The sequence below is a fragment of the Salarias fasciatus genome, chromosome 15 (assembly GCF_902148845.1).
Source record: "Salarias fasciatus chromosome 15, fSalaFa1.1, whole genome shotgun sequence".
NCBI lineage: Eukaryota > Metazoa > Chordata > Actinopteri > Blenniiformes > Blenniidae > Salarias > Salarias fasciatus.
This window is the reverse complement of record NC_043759.1, coordinates 30405338-30422725: the sequence shown is the minus strand read 5'-3', so window position 1 is coordinate 30422725 and position 17388 is coordinate 30405338. Positions and strand designations below refer to the sequence as shown.

The 17388-nt window shown below is 43.1% G+C and overlaps 1 protein-coding gene across 1 annotated transcript in view; it reads left to right on the top strand.

Moving 5' to 3' along the window:
• Positions 1 to 1384: 1384 nt before the first annotated feature.
• The window catches only part of ccn6 (cellular communication network factor 6), a 33505-nt gene continuing 17501 nt past the window's right edge, over positions 1385 to 17388 (top strand). Inside the window, exons 1-2 of the mRNA XM_030109774.1 lie at positions 1385 to 1411; positions 2846 to 3007. Of these exons, the coding sequence (XP_029965634.1) occupies positions 1385 to 1411; positions 2846 to 3007 (189 nt within the window). The remainder of the gene's footprint in view (positions 1412 to 2845; positions 3008 to 17388) is intronic.

The following is a 17388-nucleotide window of genomic DNA, read 5'->3' as shown; positions in this document are numbered from 1 at the left end:
TTCTGCTCCCCTTTATTCTGGAATTTGAAAACTTTTGTACTGTGTTGTTTTGAATCCTTTTGTTTTCATTTTTACAATGAATGAAATAAACTACAGGAATGTTAGGATAAACCACACAGCTCTCTCTTCATGATGCGTGAAGTACGGCTCCAGGATCTCTGAGATACATTAATGGAAACACAGTGGCCACAATGACTACATGATGTTTTTTCATTCAGAATTAATGGTTTGGAATTAAAGTATTCTCCTTTATCCAAAACAAAGGTTCTTTTCCACAGACCAGAGAGGTATTTTGTTATTTACCTGACGGTTTCGGCAGCTGTCTTCTTCAGAGTGTTTGTCACGTGATGTTGTTGTGACGTATCTTGTCAGCTGATTTATACAGGTTTTGGCGCTATTCTCCCACTAGTGGAAGCGGGAGAACAGCGCCATCTGCAGTCCGACTTCTTGAGTACAGCATCCCAGGTGTGTGAAAGCAGAAAGCCCCCCTCATCCCGGTTCACTGTCTCTGGGCACGTTTCCGAATTTCAATAGCCTCTTTTATCCAGCGTCGGTGTTTGTTCTCCTCTGTCCCGATGACTCTCGCTCCATCCCAATCCAGAATGTGATTTTCTCTTTACAATGATCTGAAATGGCCGACTTGAGTTGTTCCTGTTCAGCTTTTCTTTCTGTTGCTCGTGTCAGTGCTGTGCTGGTTTCTTTCTCACATTCTGTCTTGTGTTCCTTTTTTCGTGTGCTGAAAGTCCTCCCTGTCTCTCCAATGTATGTTTTGTTACATAGCTTACATGGAATTTCGTAGATTACATTGCATTTTTGTTCCGGTTGTATTCTGTCTTTGGGGTGTGCAAGTGTTTGTCTGAGTTTTCTATATGGTTTTACTGGAGTACTGATGTTGTGTTTTTTCATTGCTCTTTGTATTTTCTCTGTGACGCCCCTGATGTATGGGAGGGTTACCATCGTGCTGCTCTCCATCCATCTCTGTTGTTTTCCTTTGGCTTGGGTCTCTTTTTCTTCTCCTGCACCTGCCTTCTTCCTTTTTGTATTGCCCAGTTGTTTGAGCGCTCGGATGATGTGTTGTTCTTCTTTCCTCCTGTCCTCCTCGTCTGTGATTATATTGGCCCGGTCAAACAGTGTTCTTATTACAGAGAGTTTGTGCGCTGTGGGGTGTTCAGATGTCCATAAGAGATATTGATCGGTGTGTGTTGGTTTCCTGTAAATGTTTATTTTAATGCTGCCGTCCTCTTTGTGGGAAATGTTGATATCCAGAAAATTTATTGCCTGGTTCTCTTCTTCTTCATGTGTGAACTGTATTTTTCCGGTGGTGTCGATTGTGTTGAGATGTTTTGTTAATTCTTGTGTGTGTCCTTTTTTTATTTTCTCCAGGATGTCGTCCACGTACCTCTTCCACATAGTGAGTCCACACTGAGCTGGTGCAGTGTTGATGGCCTTCTCCTCCAGATCCTCCAGAAATATGTTGATGTGGAGACAAAATGTAAAAGCCGGGTTCTGTCCTCTGCTGTCAAATTGGTGCGTTTCTTGAGTGTTTTGTCTGTCCTGAGTCTGTTCACGTGACACTCTGAAGAAGACAGCTGACAGCTGCCGAAACCGTCAGGTAAATAACAAAATACCTCGCTGCTCTTTGGAAAAGAACCTTTGTTTTGGATTATAACTTGGAAGACCAATGAACCTTTTTGGACTATTCTCCTTTGTGCTAAAGAATAGTTATTCCAAATTAGGGTTTGCATGGAAAACATATTTATTTGCTTTTATTTAATTTCTCTTGAGTTGGCACACCAGCAGCACACTGTGCACGGCCGGCGGTGCACCCACACTGCGCATGGTTGGTGGTGCAGACATAAAACAGAACACAGTGCTGCTTGTCTGGCCACCTTTGGATTACACATGACATATGAGTGGCTCTGGAACCAGGAAGTAGTGACAGTCCAGCCCCGCCCACTGGGGCTCAGTTTGAAAGAAAAAAGACTTGACCAAAACATTGTTGATGTAGAGCACAGATTGTGGGAATGTTTCTTCAATGGCAGACAACAAGTACAGATGATTTAAATTGTTGTCATAGTAAATTTCCTACTCATGGCAACTTTAATTTGGCTTGAAAATCAGAATAAGCCTGCCATTTTTTTCGGAATTAGGTTTAATTCAGAATAATGATTTTCATTCAGAATTTGGTATTTCAAAGGTCATTTTAAAGTAGAATTCCATTTTATTTGAAGCTACAGATGGATTAAAATGCTTGTGTAAGCATGTCCTCTGTGAAAGAAGCTAAACTGACTCCAGGGAACCTCACAATGCTACCCCAGATTGAAGTTTAGCACTGAAAGGGTATGGTCACCCTGATAAATAGGAGCTGTTTGTTCATGTGAAGTCTCAAAGAGGCGTTGACTGTATGTGAATGGGGTGGAGACTCGGCCATGAGAAGGACCTCTCTACTCTCTCTCCTCAGAGTAAATAATGGTGGAATGTGAACTCAAATACATGTCAGTACACATTATTTGGCCCATACTGCTTCAGAACCACTCATGAAAGCCTGTTTTCACTCCACAATTTGGGCACGAAGCCCACTTTGTTCCTGGAAACCAACTTTTCTGGGTACTGTGCAGCTTGCCCGCTGCACACGACTCACAAATGAAAGTGGAGGTGAAAGAGAGCGAGGCCCACAGACTCAGAATAAACACACGGGCAGCACTTGAAGGCCTCGTTATGAAGACAAATATTTCCCTTCTGGATCAGTGAGATGCGGAAAGGTGTGTTTGGAAAGGAGACAGAGGAGTGCTTTGTACCCCTGCTCTCCGACAGGTCTGCTCTCCCAATCGCTCCCTTTCCCCAGCCCATTCCTGCCCTCACCTCCCACCCTCACCCCCACCCACGGGTCCATCCCACCTTCCCATGCCTCATCCCGAGAGCGCTCCGCTGGAGTCGCACAAGGCTCCAGTCCTGGAAGATGCTGTCCCTCCTCTGCCGTTCCCTGCTGCTCATCCTCGCTCAACAGGTCAGACACACAGACACACACACACACACACACACACACACACACACACACACACACACACACACACACACACACACACACACACACACACACACACACACACACACACACACACACACACAGTCGGCTGCTGTCTGGAGCAGGAAACTGACTCAACATTGGACTTTTTCTCATCTGGCTCTGATTTTCTCCTAATTTGCATACAGAGGTTCTGGGAGCAAGTCTTCAGGGTTCTTGGAGTTAAGAGCTTGTAAAAGCAGAGTGGACTCTGAAGAGCTGTTTTCACACTGTGAAATGAGCTCATTCAGTAAACTTGGCAGACAAACTTTAGATTTTTGGCATAATGTGTGACCCTCAGAGACACCAAGAGGAGATTTCAACCTTCAGTGGACTTCATCAATGCAAAGCCATGACCGTTAGACCGTGATCCCTGAGACACCTCGCTCCAATGAAACTGTCAAATAAAGCTTTCAGTGTGAGGATCACACTTCTAAACTGACCTTGAGAGGACAGACCAATAAAAATATAGCATTGAAAGTGTTCCATATGTTTCGCTTTGTGAACAGAAATGAGCATTTTAGATAAAAATGTGATTCAGTATATCCTTCCTGAAATCTGAAATTACTGATATATAAACACTTTGAACTGTATGTTCATTTTGAATGATTCAACTCAGTGCTTTGTGAAATATGTTCACAAATTCACCCTCACCTCCTGACGTTTATGCTAATACTGCTTTGCTGGCATTAAGCCAGACGGTCTGTGTGCTCAGATCACAGGAAGTCTAACAGAACTGACTGTACCCACCAAACATCTGACGTCAGGAAGACGTGCAGATCAGGTCATTATTGAGTCGGTCAGTCAAAGACCGTATTACGTACGCAGAACGTACAAAATGGATCCAAGATTCAGACGTCATTATTGGACCTTTTTTTGATGTCATAATGACATTCAGGATTTGGACGTCATCCAAAGACCAAATCCAGACGTCAGCAGAACGTGAAAAATCGGTCCAAGATTCAGACCTTTTTTTGACGTCATAATGACCCAGCTGGCATTCAACCGACCTTAAATGTTGAAATTTAGTTGAAATAATGTCAGTTGATGAAAAACGTTAACTCAACGTAAAAAAACAACGTTGACACTAAATGGTTGAAGTTGTGTCGTAAACTCTCTGTGGATTTAACATTGAAATATCAACATTTTTTAGATGTATTGGAGAGTGGAGTAAGTAGTGCCATTTTTTACTTAAAGTGCTTTTACGCAAGGGGATAACAGGAATGCCTGCAACTAAAATATGTTCATATAGTTTAGGATGTTGTGCATCCCTGGGAGCAGTGACTTTGGATCTTAAATAAACTGTGTGAGAAATATAGCTTTGGAAAAAAAAGTGGTTTTGTGGCACAACTTACCCCAAGTGCGGGGTAAATTGTGCCATTAGTCAGAATACACTGGGGTAAATTGTGCCTCTGATAACTGAAGTAAAAAAGATCATTTTAATGTCAAAAATTTAGTGTTTTGTAATGTTTTTTGTATTTTTCATATGGATCAACTGTGTCTGAAATAAAGTTTATATAAAAATGATCATGCTAGATAAAAACAAGACAAATTAAATAGAAAAGTACTTGTTTAATGCTTATTTAAAGTTTTAACATCACCAAAGGCCAGTTTGCTTCAACAAGGCCCAGCGCCACATCAACACCTGCTAAGAACAGAATCAAAAATCCAAAATGAGCACCTGACTGCATCTGCATCTGAATATCTTCACATATTCGACCTACTGGACGTTCCACTGGCCACTGCTGCAGTGGAATATGAACTAGCGCTCCCTTCTGGCTCTATCACCACGCTTTTATGGTGTGGGACATTTTTTAAGCACATCACCTCGAGGGATGACTCCTTCATCATTCTCTCTAAATGTGAAGATGGACTTTCCATCAACAGGCCTCATAGCTTCGCTTCAGAAGCTTTAAAAGTTGGAACCCTGTCTGTCTTCTGTTTGTGTCTGCGTGACATGATGGATTCTGATCTGGAATTAAGAATGACTCATAGTTTTAGTGATCAAATGGAAGAATAAGATGTACAATGACAATAAAATACAATAAAGTAATATATAGTAAATAATCATAAGTTAGGTTGAGTCATGCCAGTGGCACAACTTACCCCAGGTCCTTTGGCACAAATGACCCCAGGCCCACCATTTTGAAAAAAATGCCTCCCCCAGCTGTTCTCAGCTAGCATCATGTTAACTGTATAGAGTCATGATGTAGCTCACTAAAGCAATAAAACATGTGTGAAATGTTTTCAAAGTTTTCTATAATTGTTCAAACACAGCAATCAAAAAACCTTAACCATGGAAATTTTACTTTGGAGGGCAAAAAAATGTTTTTTGAACTTAAATGTGCTCACCTCTCCAGCCATGTGTCTCTCTTTTTTGCAAGATGAGCGGAATGGACGCCTCTTCAAAAATATGTGGTCACATGACCAAAAACTACTATGGTTTTCTAAATAATAGGGGTGGCACTACTTGCCCCTTGGCACTAATTACCCCGCTCTCCCCTATATGTAATCGTCAGTATTTTTAAAATCATGACTTCTAAAAATTTGGCTAAAATATGTCAGTTGAAAAATGTTATTTCAACATCCAGAAAGCATTGATAAATTTACCATTGAAAAAGTGTTTGTGTGAATGTTAACCGCGCCTTGTATTTCTTTTTCTTTGAGTCTGTTTGTTTTCATTGTCTCGTAAAGGTAACCCTAACCCTAACCCTAACCCTGTCTAATAAAAGAGCCACCCAAGCGTTTAAATTTAGTACGTAATTTCATCAAATTGTGAACTTTTAGGAAACACAAAACAAACATCTTTAAAACTACCACTTTGTTTCATGTGTATTGCACTATAATTCAAGTAGTTTTCTGCAAACTAGTGGTTACACTCCCATTTACAGATGACATACACAGTCAACTTATAGCTCAACAGGTAAGGCTGAGGATTGCTGAACAGCAAGTTGTAAGTTCGAAACCCGTGTTTCACCCGTCTGCAATGAAATGCTGAAATGACTGAAAGAATATGCCTTAACCTCTGACTGCAAGCCCAGTGGTTGGAGTGTGGTTAATTTAATTTAGAATTTTATGCACTTTTGCTGCGGTACTGTTCAGTTTAACTAAAACCAACTCTGCATTGGAGGTCGGCACGGCGTCAGAATCAGACCTCCATACGACGTCCAAAAAAGACGTAATAAAAACTTTCATTCTGCACCTCCAAAAGACCTGATATGGAGGTCAAAAAATTAAGTTAATTAGACGTTATTTCAACGTCACATTGCACAGTGGGTAAGTAACCAGATTAGACACAGACCTGGTTAAAACAATCTGATTACAAAGCGTTGGCCCAGTGTGAGTCCACATCAAACTCTGATCAAGGAAGAAGTTTCTTGGTGTTGTACTTGGTAATGGTTGTTTGTAAATTGGTTGTTGGTAAAGGTGGAAGAAGGACCATATCACAAAGCATGATGGGAAATTCATATAGAAATGCATCCAATTTAAGAGCACTTTGTGTGGAAGAAATATTGAAATCTTGGGGCAGTTGTGGGTAAGGTTGTGTTTTAGCTTTAGCTAAATTTTAGCCACATTAATCGGTTAGAACAAACATGTCGGTATATTCTACAAAAAAGAACGATACAGAGCAACACTTTAAATCAACAATGTTTCCACAAAAAATGTAGATGGCAACAAATCTGTGAAAATTTAAGTACTGAGACTCCCGCTTCAGCTCTCCGGCAGCGCCGGCCAAACTGCCAGCCCGAAGAGAGGTGGTGATCGACTGGGCTGTCGGCAGACGTATCGCAGCTGCATCCAGCAGTGTGTGGCGACGCTGCCACAGTACCAGACAGGGAAGTCCCCTTCACTCCCATCGGCTATGGATCCCTGGTGTTGGCTTTACAACAGAGATCTAATATTTAGATGATGCTCCATGCGGGTCCGGAGTACAAAGTCTCTCTTTATGCTGATGACATGTAATTATTTATATTGAATATGTGTTCTGGCATTCCTCAGTTATTGTGATTACTTTCTAAATTTGGAAAAATATCAGGTTATAAAGCTGACATTCAAAACAGTGAACTAAAGCCTAACTCATCTGCATGTAAGAGTCATATTGCATGTAATCATTTTAAACAGGCCCTCAGCAATCAGCGTTGCTGCTTTTTGTATCTCCGATTACGGAGATAAACTTTAACCATCGTCTGAAAGCAACAATCAAGCAAGAGCAAGAGTCTGAAGGGTCTGGAGGGTCTGAAGGGTCTGGAGGGTCTGAAGGGTCTGAAGGGTCTGAAGGGTCTGAAGGGTCTGGAGGGTCTGGAGGGTCTGAAGGGTCTGAAGGGTCTGGAGGGTCTGAAGGGTCTGGAGGGTCTGAAGGGTCTGGAGGTCTGCGCTTGGTGAGTTTCTAACAGGAAAAGACGTTTTCGCGTGTCTTTGCGTGTAGAGAAGCTAGAGCTAAAGAGCTAAAGCTAACCCTTAGAGAAGCTAACACATGATGTATTTCTTTTGAAGCTCCGATTGGTTGAAGTACGCTGTCAGTCAAAGTCCACAGGGGGAGAGGCGGGATTATCAGTGAAACAGAAAGTTTTCTCTTCCAGGTTTCAGAATTAGCCCCAGAAAATCTTTTATTTGACACAAAATGACTTTTTCTTAGCGCCAAAAATAATCTATTACCATGTTAATGCCAATAATGGGGTTTGGACTAGCTAAAAAAGCAGGATACAGGCCCTTTAAAGCCAACCTTTAAAGGTTGTATAGAAGATCTTTATTACTAACAAAAATGAATTAAAGCTAAAAAATGGCGTTACTAAGCTGCAGCAGCCTTGTTTTTATCATGATCAAAAAAAATAAAATAAAAATTAATCAACTCTGGAGGTTGTAAAATCAATATTACTTTAGCCAATCAATAACGAGGTAGCCTCGTTATCTATTGGTTTTCTAACGTGTCAATCAACCTCTCTACATTTTTAGCGTAACTGTCATGCTCCTACGCACTTTACGTACCCCCCCTCCTGTTGTCGGCACAACACTCCCCCACGCGCTCCACCCCACTCCCCCCATGCTAAGCTCTGCTGCCGCAATCAACTCCTTTTCACATGTAGACTTCAGACAATTTGCTGCCATTTGGCGAAAATGTATGTTTAATCTTAAAACAAGACTTGTATGAAAAAGTCCGGAGAGGCCCGCGGAGTGGCTCCGCGGGGCCCGGGCCCCGGGACTGCCGGGGTCCCCGGCCGGGGCTTTCCTCTGCCCCGTTTCTGGACTGGAGCGGGGGCGTCTGCCTGGGGGGGCGGCTTGGATCCGGGCTCTGTGATGTCCGCCGGCTGTCTGGGCTCTGAGGGCCTCTCTGGCCTGCTTCTGGCCTTCTCAGAGGTCAGAGGTGATATATGCATGATCACTATCACCATCACTGTCACCATCATATTCACATGATCACGTTGATCTTTAACCACTCTTCACATACTGGGTTACCTTGTCTTCTTGTGGTGGTTAGACTAATGGTGATCTGTAGCAGACCTCTCTTGATGCACGCCCCGAGTTTACTACTAGTTACTACTAGTTACTACTAGTTACTACTAGTTACTACTAGCTATATTCAAAAAAAAAAAAAAAAAAAAAGGGTTTGTGGTGTCCTTGCATTTCCTTCCTCCCCTACACCTCCTTTTATTTTTGTGGCCTGGTCTGTTCATTAATATGGTTCGGAAAAAAAAAAAATAAATAAAACAAACAAAAAAAAAAAATGTATGTATGGTTCTGTAATTTTCTGTGTTGGTTGTCGGCTCTGTTCTGGTGTTGTCTAGATTGGGGGTTTGGGATTGTTCTAGGTTGTGTGTGGTGCGTCGACAACACTGTTTTGTATTGTGACTTTGTACATAGGTTGTGCCCCCCCCCCCCCCTTCCGTTCTCCCTCTCTTTATCTTTCTCTCTTTCTATCCCTGCTCTCTGAGCGTTTCCGTCCCGGTCCTGTCCGGTAGCCATGCCGGATGCCAGCTTTAAATAAAGGCAGCAGCAGGAGGAGACTCAGTCTCATCCTGCTGCTAATATTAAAATCTGTTCGGATAGTAAAAGGCTACAATCATACAATATTGCACGCCCCAGCTGCCGAACAGGACAAGGGAAAAAAAAAAAAAAGTCCGGAGAGTGAGAGGAGGGGGGGGGGGGGGGGGGTTGTTCACGTCTGCCGGCTGCAGCCACACAGACCCGCTGTGAGCTCCGAGCGTGAGTCTGCTCCAGTCCTGCAGCTCCACACAAACCTCCCCGTCCTCCTCTGATCCACCGAGACCAGGGACGGCTCAGGGACAGGATTTGGCGCAAGTACAGGATTTTACTCATATTCGTTGTGTTTTGTGTTGTTCAAAAGGACAGGTTGGTAGCTATGTGTTAGCGCTATGATGCTAAGTTGCTACATGCTACTTGCTACTTTCTGCGTAAGGAGGAGGCGGTCCTCCGGAGAGAGCAGGGAGGAGGGGGTGTGGGTCACGCATGGCAGCATTTCAAAAAGGACTAACTGTCACTGGATTTCTCCCTCCGTGGAAAATCCTCTATACAACCTTTAAATGAAGTATTTAGGAGTGAATCAGACCTTTCACGGTTAAGCATCAACCCCCTGCTCTCGAAATGAAAACAGGACTTGGATAGATGGGACAGCTTACCCCTGTCTTCAGGAGGCAAGATTAACTCTATAAAGACGTGTTTGGCTGCACCAGCCATACAGCGAACACTGTGTACTGCTGCGATGTGAGACTTTCACCACTAAACCACAGTCCTAAGGTGAGGCTGAGTTTGTCCTGCCCATTTCTTCTATGTCACTCTGCCAGACTGCCATGCATTTAAAGCAAAGGGAGCTGGATTTAAAGTAAAAAGAACCTGCTGAAAAACAGAATGAAATCAACTCAAAAAAGAAAAGATGTTGCTGAATCATAAATGTCTCTTAAAGGAGATCGGAATCAGGCAGGCTTCTCTTCACAGAAGAATGTTTTTGATGTTGCTCAGCAATATTAGATCAGTGGCTTCATTCCACGAAAAATCTGTAGAGAAGTGTTTTCCCCATTTTGAACGTGTGGCTGTCATTTCTAAGTGGCACAGGCGTTCATGGACGTTACTCCTACAGAGTGTTGCTGTTGGGAAAGCCCAGGAGGCGTTTTCTGCTTTAAACATCGAGAGTTTAGGTTATGACTGGTGAAAGACACTGTTCTTAAGTATATAAGCCGGTTCTGAAGACTTTGTGTCAACGCTTTAGAGGCCAGAGGAAGCAGGAAATGCAAACATACACTGAATTTGCCAGGGAGAAGGAAAACCTGTTAGAAAGATGGTGTTCCTCTCAGCAGGTTGACTCTAGAGAAGCTCTCTGGCAGCTAATCCTCCTTGAAGAATCTAAAATCTGTGTGCCAGAGGCTGTTTGCATCTATCTTGGTAAACAAAAAGTGGTGACCCGAGGGCAAGCCCCAAAACCCGCTGAGGAGTTTGTTCTAACACATAAAATAACCTTTGTAGGACAACATTCTCCCAAGAGAAGTTTGCTCCCCCAGGCCCAAACAAGCATATCATGTACCATCAGAGAGTATGTACTTGTACTGTAAAAAGCTAGACAAGGTTTGTAAGACTGCAAAACTTATTGCCATTGTAAAATCTGTTTTAAAATAAAACACCAGATAGCAGAGCTTGTTGTAAAAGCTGGCTTCTTCATCCTCTTTTCTGATGGATGGTTTTATATGATTGGTCTCTGGGATTGATGAGGCCCTCAAAGTATTCCTTCCACTGTCAACCAGACTTAACTGATCACTCCAAATGCACTGTGACATCAAAAATGGTGGTTTATAACACCTTCAAATACATATAAAAACAGAGCCACTAACACCAACAACATCCGGAACAAAACACAATGGAAAACAAGATCCATTTACTCCACCTCAAAATAGTGGGTCTCATATGAAACTAGAGTTTCATATTCAGCTTCATCTGAAAGTTGCACTTTCAGATGAAACAAAGCATAGTATTTTCTGACATGACAACCTTACCTTAGTCTCAAAACAAACTGAAAAAATCTCACAAACTAATAAAGACTGAGAAGTTATTAATTATTTCCTTTTTCCTTTCTTTGTTTAATACAATACTACTACAATCATAAGTTTGCACGGTAACAGCATGTTTACAGCAGCAGTTGTCAAACAGGCATCCCGGACCCCCAAGAGACCGTGAGCCATAACTTGGGAATCCCTGAAATCCCAATAAAACTGTACATGAGTAGTAATACATGAATAAATCTGATAAAGTAGCGGCTTATAGTCAAGGGGTTGCTTAATGTAGGCAGTCATTTTTTACCCTTTAGTTCATCATTACTATTATTTTTCAGAGACTTGAGACTTCACTTGGACCTGTAACGAAAGACTTGAGACTTGTGAACATTTTTGGTCCTTGGTACTTTTCTCATGGGGGCTTTTGACCTGCTCTTGGTCTGGTCCATCACCCAGGACCTCACACTCCTCCACCACTCTGGCAGGTCAGGGGTTGAATCTGCTAAATCTAAAGCCTTACTGAAGTTCTTCAGTGTCTGGACTCCCGAAGGCTGTCCAATCTGACAGGGCTCAAACCTCATGAGTCGCTGGTTCTCCACTCTGCATCGTACTTTTTCTGCATACCTTCCGGAGTGACAGGGAGCCTGACGCCGGGATTCCGCTGGATCCGGTCCGTCATCTGACCCGCATCAGCTCCCACTGGATCTGTCTGCGGTCCGGATCAACCAGCTCCCGCAATTTAATGTATAATCATGCGATATACAGACACGGAAGGTTACTATTTACAGATAACCACATCCATTCAAACGTTAGTAGTAGGGTGACCAGATCCCAATTTACCACATGTGGGACAGAGACTAGTCTGAGTGGGACAACGTGGGACACCAAGATGTCGTGGTTGTCTTCAATAATTAATTTTTAAAAATGTACCGGTATTCTGCTCAAGTATATGATATTTCATTTTAATGCAACTTTCCCAGGTTCATGTAAGATAACAAAGAAACCTTCGCTACACTCCAAACACCACAACATTAAAGAGTTTGTTCTGAACAATCAAGAACCACATATTCAAGTACAAGATGAGGCTCCTGAAGACGGCTCCATTCACCCATAGGCTCAACACATCAAATCCAACAATCTGAATAAAAAATGCTGCAAGGAGCTCACCTCACTTATGCAGTTCAGAATAGCAGACTAATTAGAGCTCTACCAAATGCATTTTAAATGATGTATTAACCTGTTATTTACTGTGCAGCGCCACATTTTATGCCATGCTCTTTATGTTAATTGTCATTTATTTCAGAGGAACCCCTTGAGATGCAGATGGTGCATCTCAAGGAGCTACTCCTCTATAAATAAAATATAAAATAAATAAATAAACATTGTGGTACTGAAGGCACAAAAAGATATAAAACACAAACACCACACTATTAAAGTGTTTGCTCTGACAGAACAATCCTGAAGCTCATATTCAGATAAGACATCCTGCAGCTCACTGCCAGTGTTCTGCCCTGTATGGATGGAGTGTTGGACATCCTGTCAGACGCTCCTTAGTTCAGCTGCTGTCACTTTATCTGTGTTCCAGTTGTTTGGGTTTCAGCAGGAACGTATTGATGGAACGGGAACTGCTCTTCTGAGCCACGTTTTTTGAGAGTCTGGGACTGGTTTGTGAGTCTGGGACTGGTTTGTGAGTCTCAGACTGGTTTGTGAGTCTGGGACTGGTTTGTGAGTCTGGGACTGGTTTGTGAGTCTCAGACTGGTTTGTGAGTCTGGGACTGGTTTGTGAGTCTGGGACTGGTTTGTGAGTCTCAGACTGGTTTGTGAGTCTGGGACTGGTTTGTGAGTCTGGGACTGGTTTGTGAGTCTCAGACTGGTTTGTGAGTCTCAGACTGGTTTGTGAGTCTCAGACTGGTTTGTGAGTCTCAGACTGGTTTGTGAGTCTGGGACTGGTTTGTGAGTCTGGGACTGGTTTGTGAGTCTCAGACTGGTTTGTGAGTCTCAGACTGGTTTGTGAGTCTCAGACTGGTTTGTGAGTCTCAGACTGGTTTGTGAATCTCAGACTGGTTTGTGAGTCTCAGACTGGTTTGTGAGTCTGGGACTGGTTTGTGAGTCTCAGACTGGTTTGTGAGTCTCAGACTGGTTTGTGAGTCTCAGACTGGTTTGTGAGTCTCAGACTGGTTTGTGAGTCTGGGACTGGTTTGTGAGTCTCAGACTGGTTTGTGAGTCTGGGACTGGTTTGTGAGTCTCAGACTGGTTTGTGAGTCTCAGACTGGTTTGTGAGTCTCAGACTGGTTTGTGAGTCTCAGACTGGTTTGTGAGTCTGGGACTGGTTTGTGAGTCTCAGACTGGTTTGTGAGTCTGGGACTGGTTTGTGAGTCTCAGACTGGTTTGTGAGTCTCAGACTGGTTTGTGAGTCTGGGACTGGTTTGTGAGTCTGGGACTGTTGGTGTCTCACTTCATATTCACCTCCATGTGAAACGAAAAAATTGCTCTGACGAACATCACAGAAAACTTTGGTGCAGTGGCCTGCACTGGTCTGACCAGGAGGAGGAAATGGTGTCCCACTCTTTGCTGTATTTTTTTTTTTTTTATGAGTCGTGTCATTATCTTTTTCCTCCATGTCTGCTGCTGCAGCCGAAGCGACGCTCTTGTTGTTTGTGGCGGGGCGGGGTCAGGCAGCGGGCGCACACCCGCGTCTGGCTTGACTGACAGATCATCCCAGAGCTAGCCCCGCCCCCTGAGGACGGCTCTGTCCCGACCACAGACACACAGCTGTTTGATCAGCGCCAGATGAAATGCAGCCTCGGTGAGACTGCATTTTAAAAAAAAATCAAGTGCCGCTGTCAATGCAGGACATTATCTCAATTTGCAGGACGCGTGAAAAGTATGTAAAAGACTGTCCCACACAAAGCGGGACATCTGGTCACCCTAGTTAGTAGTAGCAAACAAAGACCTGAAGCTGACCTGTTGACCTCCCTGCACTGGAGATAATTGAGATTCAGCCTCAAGCATGGGTCGGTACAGCTTTGGTAATTATTCAGGCCTGCTTGTTCATTTAAATCATGTTTTTGTTTAACAAAAGCCTAGGAAATTATATTAATGCAATATTTTTTGTTTGGGTTGTGGTGGTGGTGAAATAATATAATATGGAATATAGTACAGCTTTATCTCAGAACTTGTTTAATATACTTTCTCATAAAAGAGAGCACACCCTTCACTTTTTTAAATGTTTTATTATATCTTTTCAGGCAACAGAAATGAAACTTTGGTCACTAGTCAGTGTAAAACATTTTCTGTCCTCACCCCTCAAAAGTTGAACTTGAAGTGTAACATTAAAAGTATCACTCTACTGTAATTAAAGCTATAGTGCATAACTTTAAAATGTCTATGAACGTCCGTTTTAGCCAGGCCACTACTAGTGGAGATGACAAAATGCAGATTAAGTCGATCGGCTCCTCTAACATGTCGCGGGATTTTTCAATATATATAATTCTTGCTTTGTGTGTCGACCGGCGACATTCCCGCGCTGGCGCACAGGAAATTAAGCATTTTTCGTCACAACAAGAAGGGAGGGGGAGGACGGAGGGTCTCATAGCAACAGGCTCAGCTCACAGTCTCAGGCAGACGAGGAAGCCACATGCTACTTTGTGTGTAACACTCCGTCTTTCATCAAGAAGCAGCTACTGGAGACCAACGGACAACAAAGGATTTCGGCTGACGACCACTGGGTCTATTTATCCTCTAACCTGTCAGTTACAAATTAGCAGGCACTTTGTCTCATTTTTAATAAGCTATTTGCGTTTCTGTGGAAAAAAAAAAGAAAACAGGGGCTGTGTTCCAAACCGCATACTGTCTACTACATCCTTACATACTCATACTATCCATCCTGCATCCTGCTTACTCAGTCCATCAAACAGTATGCGAAGCGTTTACACTACAGCATACTACATAATAACCCACAATGCATTGCACTTCTTCCATGAGCAGAAATCGATCTGCTAAAGCTGATTTCACTTTAGCTCTAAACTCGTCAAATGTAGAACTTCATCGAGATTTTTTTTTAAATTAGGCGACAAAGTGGTGGTTTAGAGCCGAGTGTGTCGTTTATTTGTCCGAATATCAGCCGTTTATGATTTTGTTCGGACGAATTCGGCGAAATTCAAGCCAGCTGCAGTGAGCAACGCACTTCCGGTTATTTTCACCAAAATAAACCCCCCCTTTCCCTTTCTCATGCAAAACAACCTCAGTGATAAATCTGTGCTTTTACTTTGAAAACAAGAAGCCAACCTTTCAGCAATATATCTCGCTTAACGTCGCCGTTTGGACCGGTGTCCCGTTAACGGACCACTTATTATGCCAATTATGATGCCTTACTGACGGAGAGTTTTTTCGGCTCTTCAACAAAGATCGGCTCGCCGTCTTCGGTACATCATGGTCGCTTTCAGCAGGGACTTGTTCTCAGATGTAAGGGTTTTTTTTGTTTTTTTGTTTTTCGTTTTTACTATTTTTAATCATTGTCAATCCAGTCAGAAATCTCGTAATATGACATACCTACGAGCACAAACAATGGAGGGAAGATTAAGGGCCAATCCCAATTCTACCCCTTACCCCTATGATATGCGCGTTCACGAGGCTTCAGGGCTATCCCAATTCTCCTTTTTGAATAGGGGTAGGGGAGAGGGGGAGGGCTATTTCACCCCTTTCAGCGAAGTCTGCATCGATGCTCCCTATTCTCTATCGGGGTAGGCGGAGTTTCACATTGGCCAGAAAAAAACAACATGGCGCCCACCACGGAGTCGCACAAATGTAAGATTGCTTTCTGCATACTATTTAAAAAGCTATAAAAAGTGTATTTGCTTCACTGAATTTATAGATAAACTAGCGTGACAGTGTCCCAGTCATGGATTGACGTTTTAGCGCTGCGCAGCTCCGTTTCCAATCGTGAATTTGTAACTTCTGAAGAGCACTAATCACTGAATTAACGTCATCCTTTATCATGTTTTTAACGTAATATGTTAGACACAGGGACCCCCGATGAAACCCGACTGCTGATTCAGTTTAGAGCCGGGTTCCTCAATTAGCGGACCGCGGTCCACGACCGGACCGCGGCACACCTCGCTGCGGACCCAGGGCAAATGTATGGAAAAAAAAGAAAAAAAATCTTTCTTTAAACGCTCCATGTTCCGTGTGAGCACCGTTCTGCACCGCACCGCTCTGCGTGGTGTAATCCAGCGCGCTCCGTCGCACCGCACTGCTCGGCAGTCCTCGGTATCGCTGCCCCCCCCCCCCCCCACAGGGCGCTGAAGTCCGGACCCATGCTTGTATAGAAAAAGCAAATGTGGACCTTCAAGATTTGTATTTGAGGACCCCTGGTTTAGAGGTTAAAAAGGAAGAAAAGTTTTTGAAATCAAAATACAGCGCCAAAACACATTAGGAGTAAATTATATTATTCGTCTAAGCTCTAATATGTCAGTAATAAAACGTGTTTATATAAATATATCTGTATTACTTTAGGAAATTCATAAAAGAAAATGGCTTGGAAGGGCAAGTTACAGCCCAGCAAGCTTCAAAAAAGTGGGAGAACCTCAAAAGGAAATATAAGGTAAAGAATAATACCATTATTAAAAAATAAAAGTAATTTCTAATGTAATTTCTATCATTTCTAATATCCATAATTTTTTGTTGTTATAGGAGCGCGGCGGGGCTTAAAGGGCCGAGGGGGATCCCAGTTCATAGTGCTGCAAAGATAGCTCTAGCCCTCAGCCCTATTCTAAAAGGGGTAGGAGAGTGATAGGGGGAGGGCCACGGGCTGAGGGGTAGGGGTAAGGGGTAGAATTGGGATTGGCCCTAAATCTAGAACCATACTCAGCTTGCTAAATGTACATCATGAAGAAACAGTCATTGTGAACTGGATAAAGTTTATTCAAATGTCCGTCACGTTGCATCTTGGGCAATTTCAGTATGAGTAGTGAACACACGATGTATACTCAACATTTCTGGCGAATGCAGTATGCATCCGGGAACTTCTCGCATACTCAAAATCGCATACTGCCAGTGTAAACACACTGCATACTCAATAAGTTAGTATGAGTAGTAGGTAAGTATGCGGTTTCGAACACAGCCAATATTTACCTCTTCGGAAGAGTCCATCTTTTTTTAACCAGCTGTCCTTATTCACACAGAATAAAAACCGTTTCGAGTGGTGATTCACGTGGCGGCGGTTGGGGGGAGAGGGGGAGGAGGGGCACCGGGGACACCTGGGCGTACGTCATGTGGAAGCACCGGCTTGGTTGTTGTAAGAACGCAGAATTCCGCTAGAGGGCGACC